This window comes from Scomber scombrus, chromosome 20 (genome assembly GCF_963691925.1).
Source record: "Scomber scombrus chromosome 20, fScoSco1.1, whole genome shotgun sequence".
Taxonomy (NCBI): Eukaryota; Metazoa; Chordata; class Actinopteri; order Scombriformes; family Scombridae; genus Scomber; species Scomber scombrus.
Genome location: NC_084989.1, coordinates 3,088,094 through 3,111,892, shown reverse-complemented (window position 1 = coordinate 3,111,892; position 23,799 = coordinate 3,088,094). Strand labels below are relative to the sequence as shown.

The window sequence follows — 23,799 nt, the reverse complement described above, 5'->3', positions numbered from 1 at the left end:
AACCGTGGATAATATACTGTATAATTACTTTATTTTGTAACCAGCATTTAATAGTTCCTACTGTGTTTTTATGAGGATTTTCTATGCACTTGCTTTTTGTTCTCAGTTTATTGCTTTCATAATGTGTGTTATTAAACCATTTAACTCTGTGGAAATAGAAATGGTAGCTATATTTCTGCTCCCTCTCTGTTACACCCTTTTAAAACTTTTGTACATTCAGTCATTCATATACAGTGTAGCTGTGTGTGTGTTTGGGTGTGTGTGTGTGTGTGTGTGTGTGTGTGTGTGTGTGTGTGTGTGTGTGTGTGTGTGTGTGTGTGTGTGTGTGTGTGTGTCCTCTCTTCTTATCAAAGCATCTGAGTGGCTCCGGCCAAACAAGCAGAGAAACACAGAGCTTTACTATGACCTTAATCTCTCTGTGTCCCCCAAAGCATTTAGCTGTTTTTTTGCTCTACTTCCCCAATTTTCTAAGAGTATGGAGTCCCAGAAATGATAAATGTCACCAATGGACTATCACTGATTACAAATGACTGGAGTAATACATATATATAGATCTTAAAAAGGGATTAGATTGTTTTCTTTGCTTCTAACTTCTTAATGAAATAAATAAAAGTACTAGCTCAAAACTGAAAATCACCATTGCAGAATAATGTGATTTCATTTAGTTCCATAAATGATTCGAAAGCCTCTGAGGACAAGACGACATTGAAACAATTACCTCTGTTTTTCTTCTTTTTTTCCCCTTTCTTTTATTTTTTCTTTCTTTTTCTCCCTGTGATATTGCACACATGCTTGTTCTCATCATTGACCACATGGGACATAAGGCAGGAACTCATTGCTGGAGTCTGATTCAGAAAAATTGCAAATAGGTTAATCTTTGGAAACATCATCAGCATGTTGTTGTTTTAATGGTACATTTTAAAAAAACAGGTAGAGATGTGGTGTAAGATTCAGTGCTGATTAAAGGAAACTAACTAGAATTTTGTCTCTAATCATTGCCACCGCCCCTCCCCTCCCCTCCCATCTCATCCTAACCATGTCTCGTCCTCAGCTGAGACCCAGGTCTGCTTCAGGTACTACCACGGTGTCACCGGAGCACTGAGGGCAACTACACCCAGCGTAACCATCAAGAAGGGCGCTGCACCTGTGAGTCTCTCCACACCTCATGACTTTAACATGTGTTACCAATCTTGTATGTTTACATGTACTAACAGTAGCATCCTGGTTACCGGTCTTACGTAATGTGTATAAGGGGGATGTGCCTGTGGGTGGTGCAGGGGTAAAAGCTCTGCATTTACCACTGCAGAGACCTGGGACTTCCTGGCAGTGATTCTTCCAGCTTGGCCAGGTGGCCCATTGAACACAATTTTGCTGTGTTTGCCAGTGCTAGATCATGTCCTTCCCTTTGCAGTAGATGCTGGTACTGGTTTGCCTTTGTGTGGGGGGTAGGGTTAACCTCTGTGACTGTAATTCACTTGTAGTGAAGCTCCAATGCACAACTATATGTGTCATTAGTTCACTTATTTCCTCTCTACACTGCCCGGAAGAATACATTTATCTAGTGTTATACAGATCAGAACCCTAAGAGGGTTCAGGGTTGCTATATAGAGTTTGTTGTTTTGTCTGAAGGTACAGAAGCACTAGAAGTACTTTGTATTAAAGGAAATATAGTTACCTATGGTGGACAGTTCAATTCAATGGGACATTTCTTTATTCATAATCAATTCTTAAAGTCTTAAACTGTGCAGATGAACAGGTATGTAACCTTGTGAGCAGTTGAAGAGCGGGCAATCATCTGCATAGAATCTCCTTGCTGTGTGGACTTTACAATCCCAATAGAATGGAATATCTATTGTTTGGCTGTTTTTTGGTTTGGTGCTTTATGTTTCTATTTTATGTTACTATTATTATCCAATTTGTGGAAAGTCAGCACCACTAACAAGTGACATTACAGACAATGAAGTTGTGGCGCACCATGTGAAGGTTGTTGTTGGTTTTATTACTTTGGTCACAACCATACTGCAACCATACGGGATATCTCCTTTCATTTTAGGTGAGCCTTAACCCCAACTGTTAAGTCAGTCAGTGTAGCTTCAACATATTATATTAATCACATTGGCTTAATGCAGTTCTTGTCCAGCCTTTTATCCAGCTATGCAGACTCTGTGTATATCTTAATTTCAACCACTACTCCATCATAACCCCACCCACTGTGTTTACGTAAAATGTGTGAGGTTTTATTTTTCTAAGGTTAATGTCAGCAGAATTTTCTCTTATACACAGCATATATTCAACTGCAAAGGATGAGTCTGGCAACTTTCCATATTTTTCTCATTGTCAACACATCTCGTGTGCAGAGCCAAAGCAGCAATTAACTGATCTATTGATAATTATTGTGTATGTGTATGTATGGTGTAACTGAGGCAGCGTATTCCTCTGTGCTATAGACCTCCAATTCGGTCCTTTGGTCCACTTTTCTTTTTGAGCCAGACTGGGTGACACGTACCTTCATCCCTGAAAACAGTAGTGTCTGTAGTTTGTTTAGAAATGGCTCCAACAACTAATACAAGTAATCATATTTTTAGTCAGACACCAAAGCACCTGCATTGGAACATGGTTTAATTTATAGAACTTTACTAACTTGTTGTCCTACATATCACAACCTCTTGACTTTGTACTGAAGTCTATTGACAAATTTAAAATGTACCACAACAAGCTAGCAAAGCATTGTAAAAACTGTACACGGAACTACTCTCCTGAGAATGAAAACGAGATGCCATTAGTCTTTGGAGCCGTTTCTAAACAAACCATGGTAACCACTCTTCAGGGATGAAAGAACATGTCACCCAGTGCGTCTATAGTCTGGATTAATAAGATATATCAGGCTTTGGATACATACACAATACATGTTAGTAGATCAGTTCATTGTTGGTCTGAACACAAGATTTATTGACAATAAGAAAAATATAGAATATCGCCAGCCTTATTTTCTAAAGGTTTGTGGATAGCAAAGAAACACTACACTACTTGCAACTACATATGATCAATTGCAAAACAAGAATCAATATGGCATTTAGTACTTTATATCTTCTGTAACAAAGGGGGGAAGCCTGGTGGTTTGTCCCTTTGAGAATTTTGATTCAGTATGCCTCTCATTGCTTGAGGCGTCCGGCTCTTTCACAACCTTTGATGTACAGACCTGGCCTGCCAGATAGTGCCTGGCCATTGGATAAGCAGGTGAGAAGTGCATAGCGGCGCTCAAAAACCCTGGGAAGTTGTCACATAACGATTTGAGCAGTATCACAGTATATCAGTATATCAGCATCGCCATTGCCCTTCTAAAGCCTATATCAGTCAGACTGTGGTCTCACAAGGGTGTCCAGCTGGGCGATTGGATTTCCATGTTTGCCTTTCCATTCTGCTGCTGTGGGCCCCTGGAAATGCTGATGGGTCTAGAACTTGATCTGTTCTTGCTTCCTGAGGACAAAGGAATAAAAATAACTGCTATAGAAAAGAGAGATGGGGAGGGAAGAGAGTAGGAGTGATAACAGAGGAGAAGCCAGTCCAGGTAAATCATTCTGCTTTTTGGAGGCGAGAGGTATAAAGCACTGTGTCAAACCACTGGAGTCCGACGGAGAAGGTGGAGAAAATAACCAGAGAGGAGATGGACAGACAGGAAAGAAGTGGAGCAGATTTGTCTGGATTGACAGTTGTCTACTCAAGCAAGTCAGAGCTGTCAGACGCTGCAGACAGAGAAGACATAGCATTTATTTGTGTATGTATGTGATGGACGGCATGTGTCTCCAGCTGGGACTGCTGTCTCCCAGTCATCCTAAGAGGAGGAGCGGGAGGAGGACGAGGCTCAGCTGGATAGCCTGGGTAAACATATAGTCACTCTTGTCATGTCTTTCTCTTGAGTCACACACGTATAAGTATTAAGTTATTTTGCAGAAATAGCACGAGACGTATGGGTCTGTCAGCTGTCAGTTAATATAAAATCAATTCTGTAGGTTTTCTACCATAATTAAGTCAATGAAACAGCGTGGAAAGGATAAATAGGTCTTTGGTTGAACTGGGCAAGCAGCCATTGCTTAGTTTTCAGGGGCCAAAAACCAAAAATGTGAAGTCAGTCTGTCTTACATTCAGAATCTAAGCTAAGCTAATCTTCTGAAGTATAATATTGTGCAATATATAATAAAAAACAGTAGCTTGATGTTTCCTCATTAATTGTAAAGTAAGCTTATGACATGCTACTGTAGTAAGTAGAATTTAATCCTAAGTATCTAATCTATCATAGTCTTATACAACATTGTTAACGCTGTATTGCTAAATTGTCTTATACATCAGTTTGCTAATATATCCAATTATGTATAAAAGGGCTAAGGTGAAATGTTAAATTAATATATTCTGAAAGTTGTTTCAGTATAAGCTAGTGGCTCTGTGAGGTTGTTACTAGGCACAGTGCTGCTTTGACCTAAATGCTAACGTCAGCATGCTAACATGCTCGCAGTGACAATATTAACTTGCTGATGTTTAGCAGATAATGCTTACGATGCTAACATTTGCTAATTAGCACTAACCATGCTGAGGGGAATGTAAGTTGTTTTGCTGGTATTTAGTCAATAAACAAAAAGTAGGACATATTGAATGTTTGGCCTGATGACAGAAGTCGAAGAAGATCATTAGGATTCAACTGTAAACAATGGTTGACCAACAGACACACTGCTATCCCCAGAACAATGCTGCTAGAATGGCAAAAAGCGTAAAGACTTTGCAAATTGAAACTTAGGGAAATGACTTGATTATGATGTCTTCATAGGTTGAACGAGATATCAGATTAGAAAAGATGTGTGTGTGTGTGTGTGTGCGTGTGTGTTATATATCAACATACTAGGAATACAAGATTGTAAAGTTGTTACAAAATACTGCTGGTGTGTAAAATATATTGTGATAAATAGCCTGAAATATTCAGGATGTTTGCAATGGGCACAAATATGTTCATGTCTGCATGCTATAACATTACAGGAAACACATAGAAAAAGGAAAATAATGTCCAACCCAACCCAATTGGTTTGTTTTTTAAGGACAGTAATGCTAATATATTTGCCAATATTCCCTTTTTAGAGACACAAACACTGACAATAAATGTGGTTATCAGAGTTGTGAATAAGGCATTTGTTGAGGCGGGGTAGATGACAGAAGGAGCAATTATAGCAGTAAATGAATAATAGGTATCATGAATCAACTATAACATAAAAGCCTGTGCATAAATTTCACACAGTAACAATTAAGCGTTTTGTGTTGTATTTTGTTTTTCTTGCTCGTCAGCAGTGGGGGAGTGGAAATTAATTTAGCTTTTTATGCTGCGTAAGAAAATGAAAAGAACATATGGGGTTCATCCAATGCTGGCGAGACGATGAAAGGTTGGTGACTTTCACCAACTGGCCTTGTATTTGAAAAACAATGTTAATGCATTAATTTGTTTACGAAGCCACTAAATCTTTCCTGTTGTGTCATTCGCCTTAATCTGAACAAATGTTTGTTTCCCAATGATGTGAGCCTGTGGTGATAATTCACTTAAAAGATTTATAAACGGTCATAAACTCATGCTTCTGCCTTGCCCTAAATTCCTGCCATTAGACAAATACCCGTTAATCAAATGCTTGTTTTTGACAAATTTGGAAAGAACCAACAGAACTTAAAGCTTTTTTCAATGCATGAAATTGCATCTTTGACGGTCAAGAAGAAATTCTACATATACAAGGAAAGGATCTACCTATCTTGTTGGTATTATGGTGTGTATCTTTCATGTAAATTTGGACTTGGGGTGGAACTACCTTAAATGTAAAAAATACACCATGAACTCTTCAGACTCCAACTATTACAGCATAGTTCAGCTCGTAAATACCAATTAGATACTTGTTGTCATGATAGATTTCTCCAAATGGTTTATGCTCTTAAATGTCAGTAAAACCTCATGGTTCTATTGCTAAAAAGGATGTATGCATCACCATAGACCCATCACTACTGCTGAGAAATCCACGTTAAATAATAGCACTTCACACACCACCCCCACTAGACCTTTCCTCCACGCTGAGCTGACATGACCTACCCTACCCTACCCTGCCCTGTGTCCCTGTTCAGCAACACTAACTGAGTTAGTTTGCTTTAGAGTCTCTGTCTTAAAAGGCATTGGGGTGTATTAAAATAACCTAAACACACTTACACTGTGGTCGGAGCCTTTGTGTATCTGATCTGTAATCAGATGTGGATCCACTTTGTAAGTGTGGGCTGTCTCTTTCAGGCTTGTCAAGGTTGTGGGGAGGGGTGCTTTTGTTGTGTTAAATCTATCTCCTCTTACATCATTTAAGAATCTTCCAATACTTAAAGGATTCCTATAAATGATACTGTTCCCGTTATATTTTTAAAGAGTATTTTCTCTGTCTTCACTTTTTCTCAATAGATTGGTCGACTATATAAAGTGGGCTGCAGATGGATGAAGTTGTCATGTGGTTTATCTGTAAGATTAGAATCATTGAGGAGACCTACGCTGGCACTTTTCTCCATGACTGTACTCAGCCAGGCAGATTAGCATCTCATTAGAATGAATTGGTCCAAACATCTGTCATTCCCTTTATCCCTTTATCTTGTTGTTTTCACTGGCGTGTTGTGTTTCCAGTCAGTTGCATAAGCATTCAGAGCTCATTTGGAGCTTTTGTAAAGAAATACTGCAGGAAGACTGACACACTGGCTGTTTGTACTTTGTCCACTTCTCGTCTTAACTTCCTGTAGTCTTATTACTTTAGCATTGATGGTCAACCAAACTGGCAGTGTTTTCTAAGATGATAGTATATTCTTAGTCACTGTGAAATCAGAAATATCAAAATACACAAATACTACATATTTATATGTATATGTCACATTCATTGTTGCCTAGCTATCACCATATTGAAAATATACATTCAACAGCATTAAGTATCTCTTCCACTATTGGCCAGATGTTCCCAGACCATACTTTCTAATAATTTTGGTGGACCCATAACTTCTTCTAAGCGCCACTATCCAGCCAAACAGGAGCTCTTGCATCTAAGTAGGGCTGAACATGGGATGTACAATGCTTTGAGATACATGCTTACTCGGGCTAACTAATGATTTTCATTATTGATTAATCTGTTGATTAGTATTAGTAGTTTGGTCTATCAAATATCAGAAAGTGGTGAAAATGTAAAAAAAAAGTTTTGTTTCCCAAAGCCCAATATTCAACCTTAAATGTGTCCCAACCAAACGTCTCAGTCTCACAAGTATCAGTTTACTATCATAAAAGACTAAAGACACACAAAACCATTCACATTTAAGACTCTGCAGCAGGAACATTTTGGCAATTTTCTAAAAAAAAAAGAAAGAAAAGAAAAAAGACTTGGAGGGCCTTGGTATCTGAGTGGTTACCATGCATGCCACATAATGGCAGCGTCCCTGGTTCACAACACAGCAGTATTCATACCCTCCTTTACTTTTTGCCCTCTCCATCAGCCCCTCTGTCTCCCCTCCCATCCCCCCATGCTCCTCCTCTTCCTGGCTGTAGAATCAATGTCAGGATAATGAAGACAGGGTATTGATCGCAGGATGCTGTCAGGCCAACTGAAAATGGAACTTTAAAAAAAGCTGTGTGTTGAAAGGAGACTGGATGTTTTGTTTCATCTTAAACATGTATATGAAATCCTAATGTGTTATTACACGTGGTTACTTTTTCACCACTATTGACTCTTTTATATAGAGCTTCTAATAATGGAAACTGTAATGTGTACATTTAAGCATGATTGTTCTATACATTGACTTTTAAACTATATAATCCTTCTTAAGAGACCAATAAGCATATACAGTCCTTCTGTATATCTGATACTCTGATACTAACCTGGAAATTCTTGTACATTATATTCTATATCTTTATACCTGTAAATGTATTCATACTATATTTAGTTACTATCCAAATTTGCCTTTAACATTTTACTTACTTTTACTCGACTGTATTCTCTCTCTCTGCTTGTGTGCGGTTATTCATTTATTATATATACTGTTATATGGCTGCAGTGACCCACTTTCCTTATGGGCGTCATTAAAGATTTATCTTACAGGAAAGTAAGGAAGATGCTGGTGTAGAAGAGAAGGAAGGTTTGAGTGTGTTTTCATGTTTCTCAGTTTTGAATTCATCGTCTTGTCCCTATCTGTGTCTTCAGGTATTAAAGCCAGTGGTTAGTCCAGAAGTCAACCATGGACTGGGAAACAGGAGGCTTATTAACTTTTCCTTGTCAGGTAAGCTGTAAACATCTGTCTTTTCACTCCTGCACTTAGTACCTTCAATCAGTGTTTCTATACACTCTATCCTCATCTGACCCTTCCCTTGACCTGCAACTCTCTTAGCAGTGTCACTTTACTATTGTCTGTTTAAAAGCAGCGATAGGCTCAAAGCACTGCCAGCCTAGGCTTATCTGAAGGCAGATGTTCAGTTGTAATTGATTCTGGTGTCAGTCCATAGTGTTCATTGCCTTTTACAAGAGAAAATGAAGTAATTCGTCCTTAAGACAAAAAAAAAAAAAAATCCTGAAAAGAATGTATAACATTGCCTTGTGCCTGAAGTATAAGGCAATGTCATGTTCATGTCATGAACACAGAAATCAACAGTGGAGAGTTCTACTTACAGTAGTTCCTCCTGACCATCACAAATGGTGGAAATGCAGATATTATATACTGTCTCTGGTCACCTGGAATTCAGAGAACCATAATTATAGCCATAACTCTTGTTTCGGGGTGGCTGTGGATCAGGAGGCAGAGCGGGTCTACTAATCAGATGATTGGTGGTTCAATCCACTTGCTCCTCCAGTCTACTCCATGTCAAAGTTTTCTTGGGTAAGATGCTGAACCCAAAATTGCTCCCGAAGGCTGTACCATCAGTGTGCCAATGTGTGTATGAATGATTAGCTTCTCATCATGAGCAGACACCTTGCATGGTACATGAATGTGTGTGTGAATGTGGCTTGTAGTAGTATAAAAAGTGCTTTGAGTGGTCGGAAGAATAGAAAGGCTCTATACAAATGCAGTCCATTTACTATTTACCATGTACCATTTGATTAGAGCATGGATGGGTAACTTTGATGAAAGAGGTTTGCATTAAACTTTTAGTGCCAGATTGTGACCGCCCACTAGTAGGACACTGTAACCACTTCACTGACTAATGAAAGTAACTAAATATGCACTGGTGATCATTACCAACATTTATTTTTTTCATATTCAAATGAATTTAGTAATACTTCCATTCATTTAATGAGCTTAAGAGAAACAAAATGTCCATATTTCTGAGTGATTTAACAGTATTTCAGTGCAATGGGGTGTTAAAAATCATCATTTAATAATAGTACAAAAGTTAACACTAAGGGCATTAACAGTAACATAAAACATTTCTACTCTACCCTCCTATTCCATGACATGTTTCAAATAAGTATCTCAAAAGCCGTTGACCCTCACCCACAAGTGGATTAGTATAAATTGTTAATGAGATACTTGTGGCCTCTCCTGCTGGCGTACAAGAGACAGTGTCAATCTTTGAGCATCCAATCTGGATGAGCTGGAGTTTCATCTGTCAGCCTGTTTCTCTCTTTTGACTTGATGTGATTCACTGTTGAGAAGCCGTTCTCACAGATGTTTATGCTCCAAAACATGCTTGTATGGTGGCTGAGAAAGGACACCGCAATGCAAACAACACAACGCAAATAAAAAAGCTACGATGCAAATTTTTAAAAAAAGGCCACAACGGAAGTGAGTGGTCCGATGATATAAATATAACACATTGAAAAGTACAGTCACATAGCGACGTTAACATTTTTAATAAAAACGTTTCACTTACTTTTCCTTTTTTCTCCATCTTCTTTCTTCTTCACTTCAGTCATCCGTGCTGGCTATTGAGAATGCAAAGAAAAATAAGTGAAGAAAAGTGAATGCTTCTTTAATTCACTTAAAGTTATACAAAGAGAGCCAGTTGATATATGCTGTGCTGAAAATATGATCATTTAAAACTTTTAGCAGAACACCAACATGATCTGTTCATGTTTTCAACAGCTGCTGTCACCATGACAACCATGACGCACTCAGCTGAAAGTCACTAGTTAACCCGGCCACTGGTTAACCCGAAACACCAATAAAATCCAGTGTGTCTTCCTTGCATTGATAGTTCACCATCTGTAATAACAGATGAAAGCTTGTCAAAGACCCCATGCACACTTTAAACAACATTGAAATCATTTTTGACCTTGGTAGTGTCATGCAAAGACACTAATTTCAATACCTTTGTGTGAACTGTCAATTGCTCTTTTGAAAATGAGAAGCTGGCCAATATCCTTCACATCTGTACTTTCATCCAACACCAAGGAGAGGTACATGCAGTCATGCACGACTTGTTTTAGCTTTTCCTTGATATGATTTTGAATGTCAGAAATTCTTTGCATCAATGTGCGATGGGACAGAGAGACTGTTTCAAAGCTCTTAGCCATCTCCAAAAGCTGTAACCATCTCTACTGCACTTTCTTTCACTATTTCAACATATGACAGTAGCTTCTTTGCTTTAGCAAGCTCAAGGGAAACAGCATACGACTCTAGGCAAGGCAAGGCAAGGCAGTTTTATTTATATAGCGCATTTCATACACAGTGGCAACTCAATGTGCTTTACATAAAACAAACATTTAACAGAAAAATATTGAAAAAAAACCATGGAATTTGAGAAATAAAAATAAAACCCAATCATAGTAAACCCATACATAACCCCCCCCCCCCCCCCCCACACACACACACACACACACACACACACACACACACACACACTAATAATAAAAACAAAGTACAGAAACATAGAAAGAGAGAGAAATAAAATATTACAATAGAGGATTAAATATAAGGTTGCAGCATAAAATAATGATTTGCTTTAAAATCATTAAAAGGACATAGAGTGCAAATGAAAGATTACAATTTAAAGTGCTTTGAAAGAGCTCAATCATAAGCACAGGAGAAGAGAAGTGTTTTTAACCTGGATTTAAAAATGTTCACAGTTGGGGCTGATTTCAGTTGTGCTGGTAGTTTGTTCCAGTTGTGTGCAGCATAACAGCTAAAAGCTGCTTCACCATGGTTAGTCTAAACTCTGGGCTCTACTATCTGACCTGAGTCAGTAGATCTCAGAGCCCTACTGGGTTTATATTCTACTAACATGTCATTCATGTATTCTGGACCTAAACCAGAATCTAGACTAGACTCTAGAGAGAGGACCCCTATGTTATTGTGGCTTTAGTAAAAAGGTTATTTTGAGGTTAGCGATGATAGTAGCTCTGGCAGCTCCAGTGTACATGTTACATGTGTCTTTGTGTGTCATGCTGTAACAGCGACTCAAATTGAAATCCTTCATGGCTGGTTTTGTTTCCAGGCACACTAAGCACATCGGTTTGCCTTTGAATTCTGAAAAGAGATCATCTGTTTCCCTTCTTGCCCGGTTCTCTTGGTCCAGTGTTTTGGTTTGGCCACTCATGTCACTGTTCGAGACCAGGCAAGACCGCAATTGCATGGCTACAGACCTCTATCGTTTCAAAGGAGCACCCTCTGTCAGTTTACAGTAAAATTACAATTAGGATCTGGTTCACATGTGGTCAAATGACCTGCTTGCTTCCCACACCTGTGAGACAAGCAATTTATTGATATTTTGGCAACTGACTCGTGGGTCGCATTGAGTGACGACGGGGGCAACATGGGTGTTAAAGCCTTCATTGGATTTTTTCAGATGACAGTACCCAAAGAAATGATTTGGTCTTGGCAGAATTCTCCTATATCTCTAGAGTCAGGAAAAGGTTTTTGTGTAACGCCTTTATTCCATCGTGTTAAAATGCAGTTCTGTTCTGTCCTGCATGGCCTCAATGTTTCAGAACACTTTCTGTTCCAACACAATGGTCTGTTTGAAAAGAATGACGAGGCTGCTTTTTAACACTGCTGTTATTGGCATGAACACCACCTTAAACATAAGATTTAGTGTCATCAAATGGTGAGGTTGAAGATTGTAACAAGCTAACATCCTCCCTCCTATCCTGGAAGATTGTAGGGCAGAGGTCACTAATAGTAGGGCCGCAGTCCGGATCAGGACCAGACGCCGTCCTATCCGGACCTGAACCTGTAAATGATGAAATATTGAGGATTGTTAAATTGTGTCCGAGCGTTTCTATTTTAAGCAGCACAGCTTCTCCAGCTGTTACGGTAAAAGTGGAGTGGCCCTCGCAAACCGACCACTGTGCATAACCAATCTTCTCACGTGACACTAATCAGCCAATCAAATGGACATGCGGAGAGACTGGACTGTCAGTGTAAAGAGTTCATATGTGTTGAGGTGTTTTGTTATAAAGTTATTAGATGTGAAATTAAGTTCATGGTTTAAGTTTAAGCGTGAAAGTAAAAAGGGATTCTTTTTTATTTTTCTAAAACTAAGAACTTTATTTAAGAAGCACAATCAAAAGCTTTTGTATAATGCACTTTATTTGATATAAGAAAACATTTATTTATCTTATTCTTTTTTTATTTATTTGAATATTTATTTGAATTCCACAAGTTGAGTATAAATACTAATAAAACACAATTGATATTACATTAATTAAAACATAATATTTGTCCCCCATTGTCCCCTAAAAACATGATTAAGGATCTTTTGGATATTTTTCTTAGTTGTTCACAGTGTCAAACTATCACGGACTGTTTATTTCAATCAGTGGAGATATTTTATTCACCACTTTCTACTGTTCTTTGTTTAGCCCTGATGTTATATTTTAGCAGAAAGGTGGTTGCTGCTGTTTGGCCACATTTTTATTCACTTGCGTTTTGCATAATGCTGTGTGTGTGTGTGTGTGATGAGTTTGAGTTATATTTGCATATTACCTTGGATCGTGTGAGAGGATCCTCCTCTGGATGCCTCTACAACTCAAATTATGCACATACCACTTGAAATTCAATTTCAGACCCCACCCCACACACACGCACACAAAAAGACCAAAAAAACAAAGACAAGATGACCTTGATACAGTTAAAGAAATTCAATAAAGGAATATCACAGAAGTGTCAACAACCCTGCACACTTCTCGTCACTGCAATCTACTTATTGGCAATTATGTGTAGCACTGTCTGGGATTTCTATGGCAACACAACACACCAGCAGATCTGTTTTGTCATCATTTCATGTCACTCATGACTGTATTTTTCCAGTAATCTTCTCTATAAATAAAAGTCCATAATATTCCTATAAAAACTGACTGTCAGCCTGACAAGTATTTCTCTCCAGCTTCGGGATCCTTGTGCCAAAGTTAAATGAAATAAAACAATGTCATACACATACATACTTCATTAAAAAAAATCCTAAACTAAGACAGACATAAAAGCAGCAGTGATTAATTCATATTTATAATTCATAAGGCCTGTGGGAAGAAACTGTTGCACATTCTGACCGTCTTTGCTTTAATGGGGCCATATCTCTTGCTAGAAGGCATAAGGTCAAACAGTCCATGAGCTGGATGGTGACAGTCCTTCAAAATGCAGAGGGCTTTCTTCCTGCATCTGTCCTCGTAGATGTCATGAAGGGAGGGGGGTGAGACCCCGATGATCTTCTCTGCTACAGGTCCGTAGCTGAGATTTTAGACTTACTGAGATCATGAGCCCAAACAACCACTTAACCCCCTTCCCTAAAAGATTTTTATAGTTACAATTTTTATCAAGGCTGCTTAATCATATTTTCTAGAAGTTTTATTTAGATGGAGAACAGATTATGTTGTTGTTTCCAACTTGTAATGGAGACGTCCAGAAAAGTGTTACCCTGTTTCCCAAAATGAAGGTCAAAAATGCTGTTTCAAATCTCTCTTCATACTTAGAATAAACTTATTGTAGAGGAAAACTAAATTCTTGTTTTGTTTTTTATTTAAAATTTGAGTTACATTTTAATATATTGACTCTAAATGTAATGAATCTTAAAACAATTCAACTATATGGTAGCTGCAGGCCTGAGTGTCTTTTTTAATTTCATTAACTCTCAAGTAAAACTTGTTTTTTTGCTGACGATATAATCATTGAAATATATACCTTTTCACTTCATGTCAGAAGTGTCAGTGGTTTCTGTGACCACTTTTCTCATCTTCAAGAGAGGTAATCCCTATTTCACATGACACCCTCCTTCTTTGCTTCAGACCTCCAGGCACTTGGTTTGAAGAAGGGGATGTTCTTCAATCCGGACCCGTATCTGAAGCTCTCCATTCAGCCTGGAAAACACAGCATCTTCCCCTCGCTGCAGCACCACGGTCAGGAGAAACGCTCCAGCGTGGTCTGCAACACAGTCAACCCACAATGGAACATGGAGGTACACACACACACACACACACACACACACACACACACACACACACACACACACAGAGGAACACTTTCTCTTTCTCGTGTGTATTTAGCCATCTCCGTGATATATTTAGAAATGTAAATTATTCAAACTTCATTATCTGTATCCATATTGCTTCCTGTGTCGTCTGTGTTCTTCATCATTCTTTCCAAGTGCAGCCTTCTGTACCTCACCGACTTTGGCTTAGAGTCTCCTGCTGTTATCGAACAAGTGGAAATGAATAAGTGCACTTTGAACGAAGACAAAAAAGCGATGGTTTCTTAATCATTCTCAATTGGATGGAAAATGGATGTCAGACATATGTGTGCATGTGTTCTGTTGTCTGTAGACAAGGATTGTGTCTGTGAAAGGAGCTTGAAATCAGGACTCCTGCAGCATTTTGTGTTTCACAGACCCACACACTGTAGGTTTTTGGCACCTGATTTTGATTTAGTTTGTCTTTTTTCTTTAAATTTAATTTTTTTTTTTTTTTTAACTGAAAAATACAAACTAATGAAAATTTCAAAACTATATTAACTCTGGTATACAGAGTGTTTAAATCTCATGTTGGGCTGCTCTGGCTGTTTGAATGTGCCCAGTGACTAACTTCTGGTTAACCTTCTAACTGAAATGGATATAAAATAATTTAATTGTGCGGCTACTCTAGACTTTCCAAATGTCAGTGGACCAAATGGGGAAACAAGTCGTTGTGTGAAGCCCAAAACAATTATCCACCTTTTTACAGACACCACAGTAGTGACGGAGTAGACGGTGGAGTCTATGATGTAAGAAGGGGAAGACTAAATCCCCACACTCCAGCTTTAACATTCAGTGCTCATGTAACTGTGCTCTGCAGTAATACAACAGGCTAACTCTTCACAGAATCCAGTTGTCATTAGAAATTCTGGCTTTTGCTCACTCCATTGTTCCTGCTTACATAGTATTACCACAGCTACTGAAGCTGGATTCACTCACCTGCTCACTCAAATACTGTCTGGGTTTAACTTGAGAGAAGAAGCTACATTTCTGGATAACATTATGCCAAGATTATGTCATGAAATGAATGTTAGTGAACATTTTGAGGAAGATTTAAATGGTTGAGACTTGAGACGTTAATCTTTATCCTACTAATAACCAACAAACATGGAACTGGTACTGTCATTGTCACACCGCTTGTTTTTCCACTTCTGCAGACGCATACAGGTCATTGGATTAATACAATAATCAGGTAATTTGTCCATTTCAGATGTAGAGTAAATAATGGCTACTCTTTCAATAAAATAATAAAGATAATTTGTATCAATATTGGATTGTTACTTAACGTATGTTTTAGAGGAAAAAAGGTTTCTAAAATTCTTTAACCCAGAACAACAGACAAGCTGCACAAAAGAGGGATGAGTGGGTGCTCCTTAGGTTTCAGCAGTAGAGTAAGAGGATCAATCTAATCCATGGAAATCATGTTTGCTTTGTGGAAAACAAGATCAGCCAATTGATTTTCTCATTTAGGACTTTTTCTTGGAAAACCGTCTGTTTCTGGAAAGTTCATTTCCAGATCAATCCTGCTGTAGACATGTTAGATTCAAGGCTTGAGCAAGGGGTTTTAAATATAATAATCTACTGTAGGAAGACCAGAGGAATCACTAAATACATATAATATTTAATTGATTGACTGGCCTCACCCAGTGTCAGTTGAAACTGGCTCCAGCTCCCCTTTGACCCTCTAGATAAGCGGTAAAGAAAATGAATTAACATAATAATAATTGACAGTATATTTAGCAGGGCTCAGTTGAGGTGACGAGACTTTTCTGTTCAACATATAGAGTTTAGTGACATTTGAATCTAAATCTGATGACAGTTGTGGAGTTCTTTGTTCATGTTTCCTGCACACTGTCTATCAAACCTCATCAACCTAGACCTGAAGAAGCAGACTAGTTTAAAAATGTAATAAATAATAACTAAAATCTGTTTAACTCTGATTTTAGTTAAAAACGTGGTCAGCTTTCCTGTGGGCATTATTATTACAATGATCTCATTCCATTTATTATAATGTCCTACACTACTGTGTCAGTACCACTTGATTCCAACCATTGAGGTTTATTTCCACCATTCCTTAATGATCTTTCTACTTATAACTAAGGGTTCATAGTTTCCGGCGCAATGTCATAAGTGGAACATTTAAGGTGAGTAATATCACTAATGTCAGCCCCTGTCATGTACACTAATACAGTGTTCCAGATTTGCTAGTACATCATAATCAGTGTCATCGAGTGCTGCTGTCATTGACGCCTCGGAATAGCCTTCAGTGTGCTTTATTAGAACAAATCAGAAAGAAAAGACCAGTTATTTTCATATTCTAACTTTCATAGCTAATGTGGAATAATATTCATGTCATCAAAAACCATGTTTTAAAATGATTTGTTCCAAATGCTCCTGATGAGATTATTCAGAAACCTCATGACAGATTATCAGGGACAAAATAGGTATTATACCAAACTATTATGTGTTTAAAAAAAGACTTAAACAGTGAGATGATCATGGTGGAATTATAACTGTCATCATATTTAGATTGTTATTATGTTAGATCATAACTTTAGAGGAATACTGTGTTTATTAATCTATGTTTTTCTGTTAATCAATGTCAGTTTTTTGCTTAAGTGCATTATTTAGTTAGGTTGAAAAGCCACAGAAAAAGCTTCTTTTTAATGAAAACCAATAAATCAAGTTTATTTGTCACATGCACCCATATAAGGTACATTCACAGTGGAATGTGATCCCACCAGTCCCTTAAATTTGTGCATCAAAATGAGTTTAAATATAATAGGAATAGAAGGGGGGGCAGTCTTAGGCAGTGACCTCATTTAGGATCCTAGTGGCCTGAGGCTCGAATCTCTTCCTGAGCTTGTCAGTGCTGGCCTGGCGTATCCAATACCTTCTTCCAAACCGCAGCAGAGAGAAAAGGCCATTATCTTGGTGGTTGAGATCCTTAATGATTCTCCTAGCCTTATTTTAGCAGTGCCTGGTGTACATATCCTTTAGACTGGACCAAGCATCACCTATTGTATGTTCAGCCTCACGAACCACTCGTTGCAAGGCCTTGCTGTCCTGTTGGGTGCTGTTTCCATGCTAGGTAGTGATGTTCCCTGACAGGACGATCTTGATAGTGCTGGAGTAGAAATTCTGCAGTATTTAAGGGGATATCTGGAATTTCCTCAAGCCTTTCTCACCACTGATTAAGTATACAGTGCCGAGGTCAGTCTCACAGTGATGGACACCAAGGTACTTGAAGCTGTCTGCTCTTTCCACCAAGGATGTTGATATTAAGGGGGGTGTAGTTCTTCATTGCTTCTTTCCAAAGTCCACTGGTTATACAGTAGTCTGTATACAGGGAATACAACGGGGGGCTCAAAATGTAGTCGATGAGGGTAAAAGAGGCGTGTCCGCTTACCCTCACCACATGGGTTCTGCCTGTTAGGAAGTCAAGGATCCACATGCACAGTGAGGTGTTTAATCGCATATCCTTGAGCTTTGTGATCAGCCTGGAGGGAACTATGGTGTTAAATGTCAATGAACAGTAATCTTACATTACACCCTTTCATGTCCAGTTGACATAGGGTGGTGGGAAGGATGTGTGCTATGGTATCTTCCGTTAATCGGTTCGGACTGTAGGCAAACTGTAGTGGGTCCAGTGTGCTGGGTATTGAGGAGCAGATGTAATTCATGACTAGCCATTCAAAGTACTTTATCACTTTAGAGATAAGGTGCCATTCATTAGTAGGTAGACATTCAGGCCTTGCATTGTCTGGTCTTGTTTTCTTGGGCACAGGAACAATGGTGGACTTCCTGAATCATGTGGGTATTACAGACTGAACTAGGGACAGATTGAATATCATTGTGGACACATGTTTGAAAGCCCTCCTAACATCGTGCTCAGAAAGGGCGATTGGTATGAAAGGTGCACCACACCCATCCATTAACCTGTGCATCAGCTGTTTCTGCTTGAGGTTCACCGATGGCCCGATTTGCTAGAGATGCATGACTATTACTTGTATGAGTCACAGAGTTCTCAAAACCTATGTGAAGATGACTATTGCAGTTGTGTGTGGTGAGCTCAGATGACCCATATTTATATCCATTGGACATTGGCTCCAGTAAGCCATCTTTACTTTGGCTGATGAAGAGTGTTTTCTCTGGGTCTTCTACAGTCTATCTGGTTACTTTCATGGAATTAAAGTAGAGTCAGTGATTCTTGAGAAAGATCGTTCAATACATTATACATTTTTCAAGTTGAACAGTTCTTGGTGGAGATCAAGACATTGGAGAGACTAATGACTGATGAGACTGATACAATGGATAGGTTGGAACATTAAAACACACTTTTTGCATAATCTTGAGCTTTGTGCTTTTCTGCATGTCTCAGAATGTTTTACAGTTAGCTATCCCCCGCACAGTCTGTACTTTTTATTTTGTCTTTCGGGAGACTCTGTACTCTGGAAAACGAAAGTGGCTTAGAGTTGAGTGGATGCTGCCAAAAGGGACACTGCATTAAATCAAACAGCTTCTATGTTGAGTGGAGCTCAGCTTGCTTGGCTGTAATGCACAATATCAGTGTAATGGGTGTCCATAGCATGCTGGCTCAGTCAGCATACTATTCATACTGTGTACATATACCACCCTGGAAGGTACACTTTATGAAAATGTGTTCTATAAATAGTGATGATATGATGTAGGATATTTAATATGATATGGATTGATTCATTGTTTATTGATGATCCACAGAATTTTACTCTTGTCCAGTCTAAAAGATGTTTTAGGACTTTGGACATGGATAATCATCTGTACTTTGTTTGAATACACCAACATTTGATTTAAACTTTAATTAATGAGGTTATCTCAAATATTGATCCAGACCAGTAGTGAGGTACAGGCCTCAGGGAGCAATTGTCATGCATGTCCAAATGAAATTAGCTGCAGTTTGTTAATCAAACTTCTATCGACTTCATGTCTAGACTTTAAAAGTTTTGTGTCCAGGAACCGTAAACATTTTTTTTTTTTTGTGTTTTATTTCTTAAATTCAGTATGCTGAATCCCCTCAGGGTACAATACACTGGCCCAATGGTCACGTTTGCAATTGGATTTTTCTGTGAAAATGGTCATTTTGGAAATTGGTTCTGCAAGAAAAGCCTGTAGAGTTGCAATGGATGACCTACAGTGCGAATGGAGATAGAATGGTAGCAGAGGTTCAAAGAGGTTAAAAAGAATTAATCAGTGGATACTCGAATTTCATCTGAGTAATGTCATTTTATCTTTAAAATCTAATGGAAATAACTTGAACCTTGAAAGTATTTGAATGAATAGGCTTACATGACATGTAACTATATCTTGCACTGCTATTAAGTAAAGTGCTCAGTCCTTACCCCACAATATAACCTAGATAATGAAATGTACAGAAACTATTATGACATTTGAGGATTTGTCCAGTTGAATGGGACCATTTGTTTAGTTTTTTTGGTATGTTCAGTTTGGGCAGATCTGAACACAGCATTGGTACTCTGGTGAGGACTAGAACAACCACATCGAGACAGTTTAGACTATTACTAAATACAGACCCTCTAATAAATGTGCTGATGGTCATGTTGGCTCACCAGCTGCTCTCCCAGTGTCAGTGACTCGCACTGACTTGGGCTATTGTATAATATTTTACTAAGTTTAACATTACTTGAGTATGATACCAGATAAAGGTAATAAAATGTGCAGCATTCTGTGCTCCCAGTAAGCTAGTGTTAGCTTAGGTCTGAGATAGTGGAGCGTGTTTCTAGTACATTAAAGGCAACACTTTATTTGGAAGGTCCTGGCTCTAAACGGAAAAGATGATGCCAAACATAAGCTGCAACTCTGGGCTTCAAACCGGCTCCAATGAAACCAGCGGGTGACGTTACACTTCACTACGTCCATCTTTATATGCAGCCTGTGGTCCAGAGTTTACTGCTCACAGGAGGTCAGAGAGAACACAGTTTTTAAACAACCACACTGTTGTGAGAAAGAGTAATCAGGCAGTATAAGTGAAAACACCCATATGGGTTCACTGTAGGTGTGTAAGTCCTTTAATTTCTGAGGATGTGTGCACATCCTACTCAGGAAACGCTTGGTAGCCCACAGTCACACGCCAACAAATAGTTAAAAGTACAGGAAACTCACTACAAACATATTTTATATAGTCTGTGGGGAAAATGCAAGTATACTGACTCATCCACTGATTCAGACCAAAGCTATCAACACCCTTAGTCACAAAGATGGTTATCAAGATGATTATCTACAAATACAAAATGTTGAAATATAATATTAAATCTAAAATAATGGGAAAATTGCCCATGATGCATATCTTAAAATTGTTTGGCCCCCTTTGTGACGCTCTTCCTTTTTGTCCATGATAAAGCTCTACATGTTCACCTTTTCATACGTGCATTGTAGATGTGACATGAATATAAAACCAAGTGCACCTCCCATTGAAAATGACCTTTACTACTTTATAAAGATCAATAGCTGCCACATGGAGGGAGGCCTGTGTCTCATTCTTGTGTCATGTGTCACACTTTAGCTCACACTGCTGATTGGAGAGTTTGTCCTGCTTCCATTATCTCATTTTTTGCATGTAAAAGATAAAATCATTTTTCAGAACATCCCCAGCTTACAGTTCATTACAGTAGTGCTGTAATAATGTCACCGTGTCCCAAAGAAGAACCGAGCACACTATACATGTACCATTTAATAATAGAGAAGCCAGCTGCTGTAGCTGTGATCCTGACTGAAGAATCATGTACTCTGAAGTGATCTTCATACTGTATCTCTCTCACTCAGTGATACTGACATCAATGTGTCATGTTTCCTGTAATGTCAGGCCAGGAAGGAATAGAGGTAAAAGACACAAAGCTCTAACACTAAAAATAACTACTTAAATATTCTGTGCAGTTTGGAGAAGGAGGGAAAAAATGTTTTCTTGTTTTCTTCCAGCTGTATTGGCTTTATATCCATATAGCTCAATACTCAGTTGTAATTTTAATGAGATGGTGCATTGTAACCACAAGCAACTCAATACAAGTATGTAACCATCATAAAAGCATGCAGCCCATAAAAAAAACTAAGCATACATACCATTATATCATATCGATTTATGTGTACCCTTTCCTTTATTAACCCTCACATACTGTTCATATTCTGACTCATAATTAGTCTCTACACCAATCCACATTCATGAATACCCCATTAGTCATTAATAAATGTTTGATTAATCCTTCTGTATGATTAATCTTATGGGGAAAAGGCATTCACAATCACTTTTTTATGGTCCAGGAGAACATTTTATAGATTATGATGATTACAACATGTTTGAATGCTGATTTTTAAAATGTTAAAATAAAGACAGGTACATTTCCATTTTTGTAAACTGTGGGTCACATTAGGAAAAGTCCAGCTAAAAGAAATATGCATGTTGTTTTTTTTTTTGTTTTTTTTTTTTTTTTACAGCTGTCAAATGTAAAAATGGGTCAAATTTGAACAGTATGTAAGGGTTCAATTATATATATAACACTCTATTTAATCTCATATTAAACTACATATTAAAGTCAAACTTGTTAGTTGCTGCAGTGACAACCACTCTGAAGACTTAAGCATCAAGCTGTGATGGTGGAACTTTTAAAACATGTGACAGTGATGCAGATGGTCAATGAAATATGTCCCATGCTCATAGTTTCAGAATCTATTCAGACTAAGAGCTAGAAGCCAGATCGGTCCCTAAATGACCAGTGCCACCCTCCCACCCCCAAACACACAGGTTGACCCATACTAGGAACTTAAAGTCAGGACATCTCTGTCTCTTGTAAGTTTTTCGACTTTATGTAAGAGTATATTGGTGGAATACCCCTTTAAATAATGCATTGCCTTTTTCCCCTCCTCTTTTAGCACACATATGATTAATTGTGTGATCTATTTCTTGTGAGTTGTTTTATTAGCGTGTCTTATTCTTCACTTCCATAAATCAAAGAGCTTTTTTTTTTCTTCTTTAAAATGTGTCTCAGCTTCCCTTATTCCATTCTTTTCTCTCCTTTTTCCTCCCTTCCTCTTATTCCTCCTAACCTCTCACGTCTCTCTCCACTACAGCTTCATTTCACTGCTCTTTCTACAGATGAACACGTCTGCTGCAACAACACACGCTCTCTCCTCATCCTCCTCCTCCTCGTCCTCCTCCTCTCTCTCGTTTATTGAGTTTGTCCCGCACCCCTGCACACACACACACAAACACACACTTTTGCTCTGTCGGCTCCCTTCTGGCTCATCTTGTAAATTATTCAGTCTGACTCCTTTTCATCCTCCTCCTTTATCACCCTGCACACTGATTTCCCCAGCCCAGCCTTTCTTCCCTTCCCCTCTCCTCATTTCTCTCCACCTTCTCAGCCACCACAATGTCACCGCATTTCATTTCATCCCAAATCAACCAGATGCATTTTTTAAAATGTATTTCAATGTGCTCCGTCGCTCATTTTTCCTTCCTCCTCTCTTTCCCCGTTTTCCTCCATATCTGTTTTCGTTTTTATGTTTTTTTTTTTTTATCTGCTCCGAGCAAGATTGAAAATGAAATATCACAAACCCCTTCAACTGCAGATTATGTTCACAAGACACAAGAACACATATTTACAGTCGGCCACATCAGGGAAACCAAATACAGACAGTTGAACGCACACACACACACACACACACACACACACACACACACACACACACACACACACACACACACACACACACACACACACACACACACACACAGACACACACACACACACACACACACACTCTGACTAGCTGGTTAAAATACAACTAAGTTGCACTGTAAATTTCAGTGTCAGTCCCTCAGGTGACATTTAATAATTTATGTGTGAAAACATGTAGAATAATTTAAGGGTCGAGTCAAAAGTTAAAACACTCGATTAGTTTATTCGTCATGTTTCTACTCAGTTAAATTCCTGTGAAAACATGATGTCCTATGTGGAAGACGTTTGTCAAGTCTGTGAAAGTAACTCTAATGATGTCATAATGATGTCATCGGGGTTACCTCAGTTGAGGCTCAGGACCTACAAAATATGTTACAGAAAGTAACAATGCATGTGTTTTCTGACCCCTGGGAATAAGCACGATAAATAAAAACTACTTTACAAGGAAAATATTATCTGATGCTGTTAAACCCAACAAGACAGGATAGCTATTAGAGTAATAAATCTCACATCATAGAAGCACCCTGAGTCTGCTTCGGGCTTGTTCTGTACCACAGCGGAGCCCTGTCGGGTGCTGTAAAGAACTGCTTCCGACAGGTTCCC

General features: G+C 38.5%; 1 protein-coding gene across 1 annotated transcript in view; it reads left to right on the top strand.

Moving 5' to 3' along the window:
- The window catches only part of LOC134002192 (E3 ubiquitin-protein ligase HECW1), a 70,082-nt gene that overhangs the window by 4,829 nt on the left and 41,454 nt on the right, over positions 1–23,799 (top strand). The window contains exons 4-6 of the mRNA XM_062441489.1: positions 1,052–1,146; positions 8,235–8,310; positions 14,247–14,416. Coding sequence (XP_062297473.1) covers positions 1,052–1,146; positions 8,235–8,310; positions 14,247–14,416 — 341 coding nt within the window. The remainder of the gene's footprint in view (positions 1–1,051; positions 1,147–8,234; positions 8,311–14,246; positions 14,417–23,799) is intronic.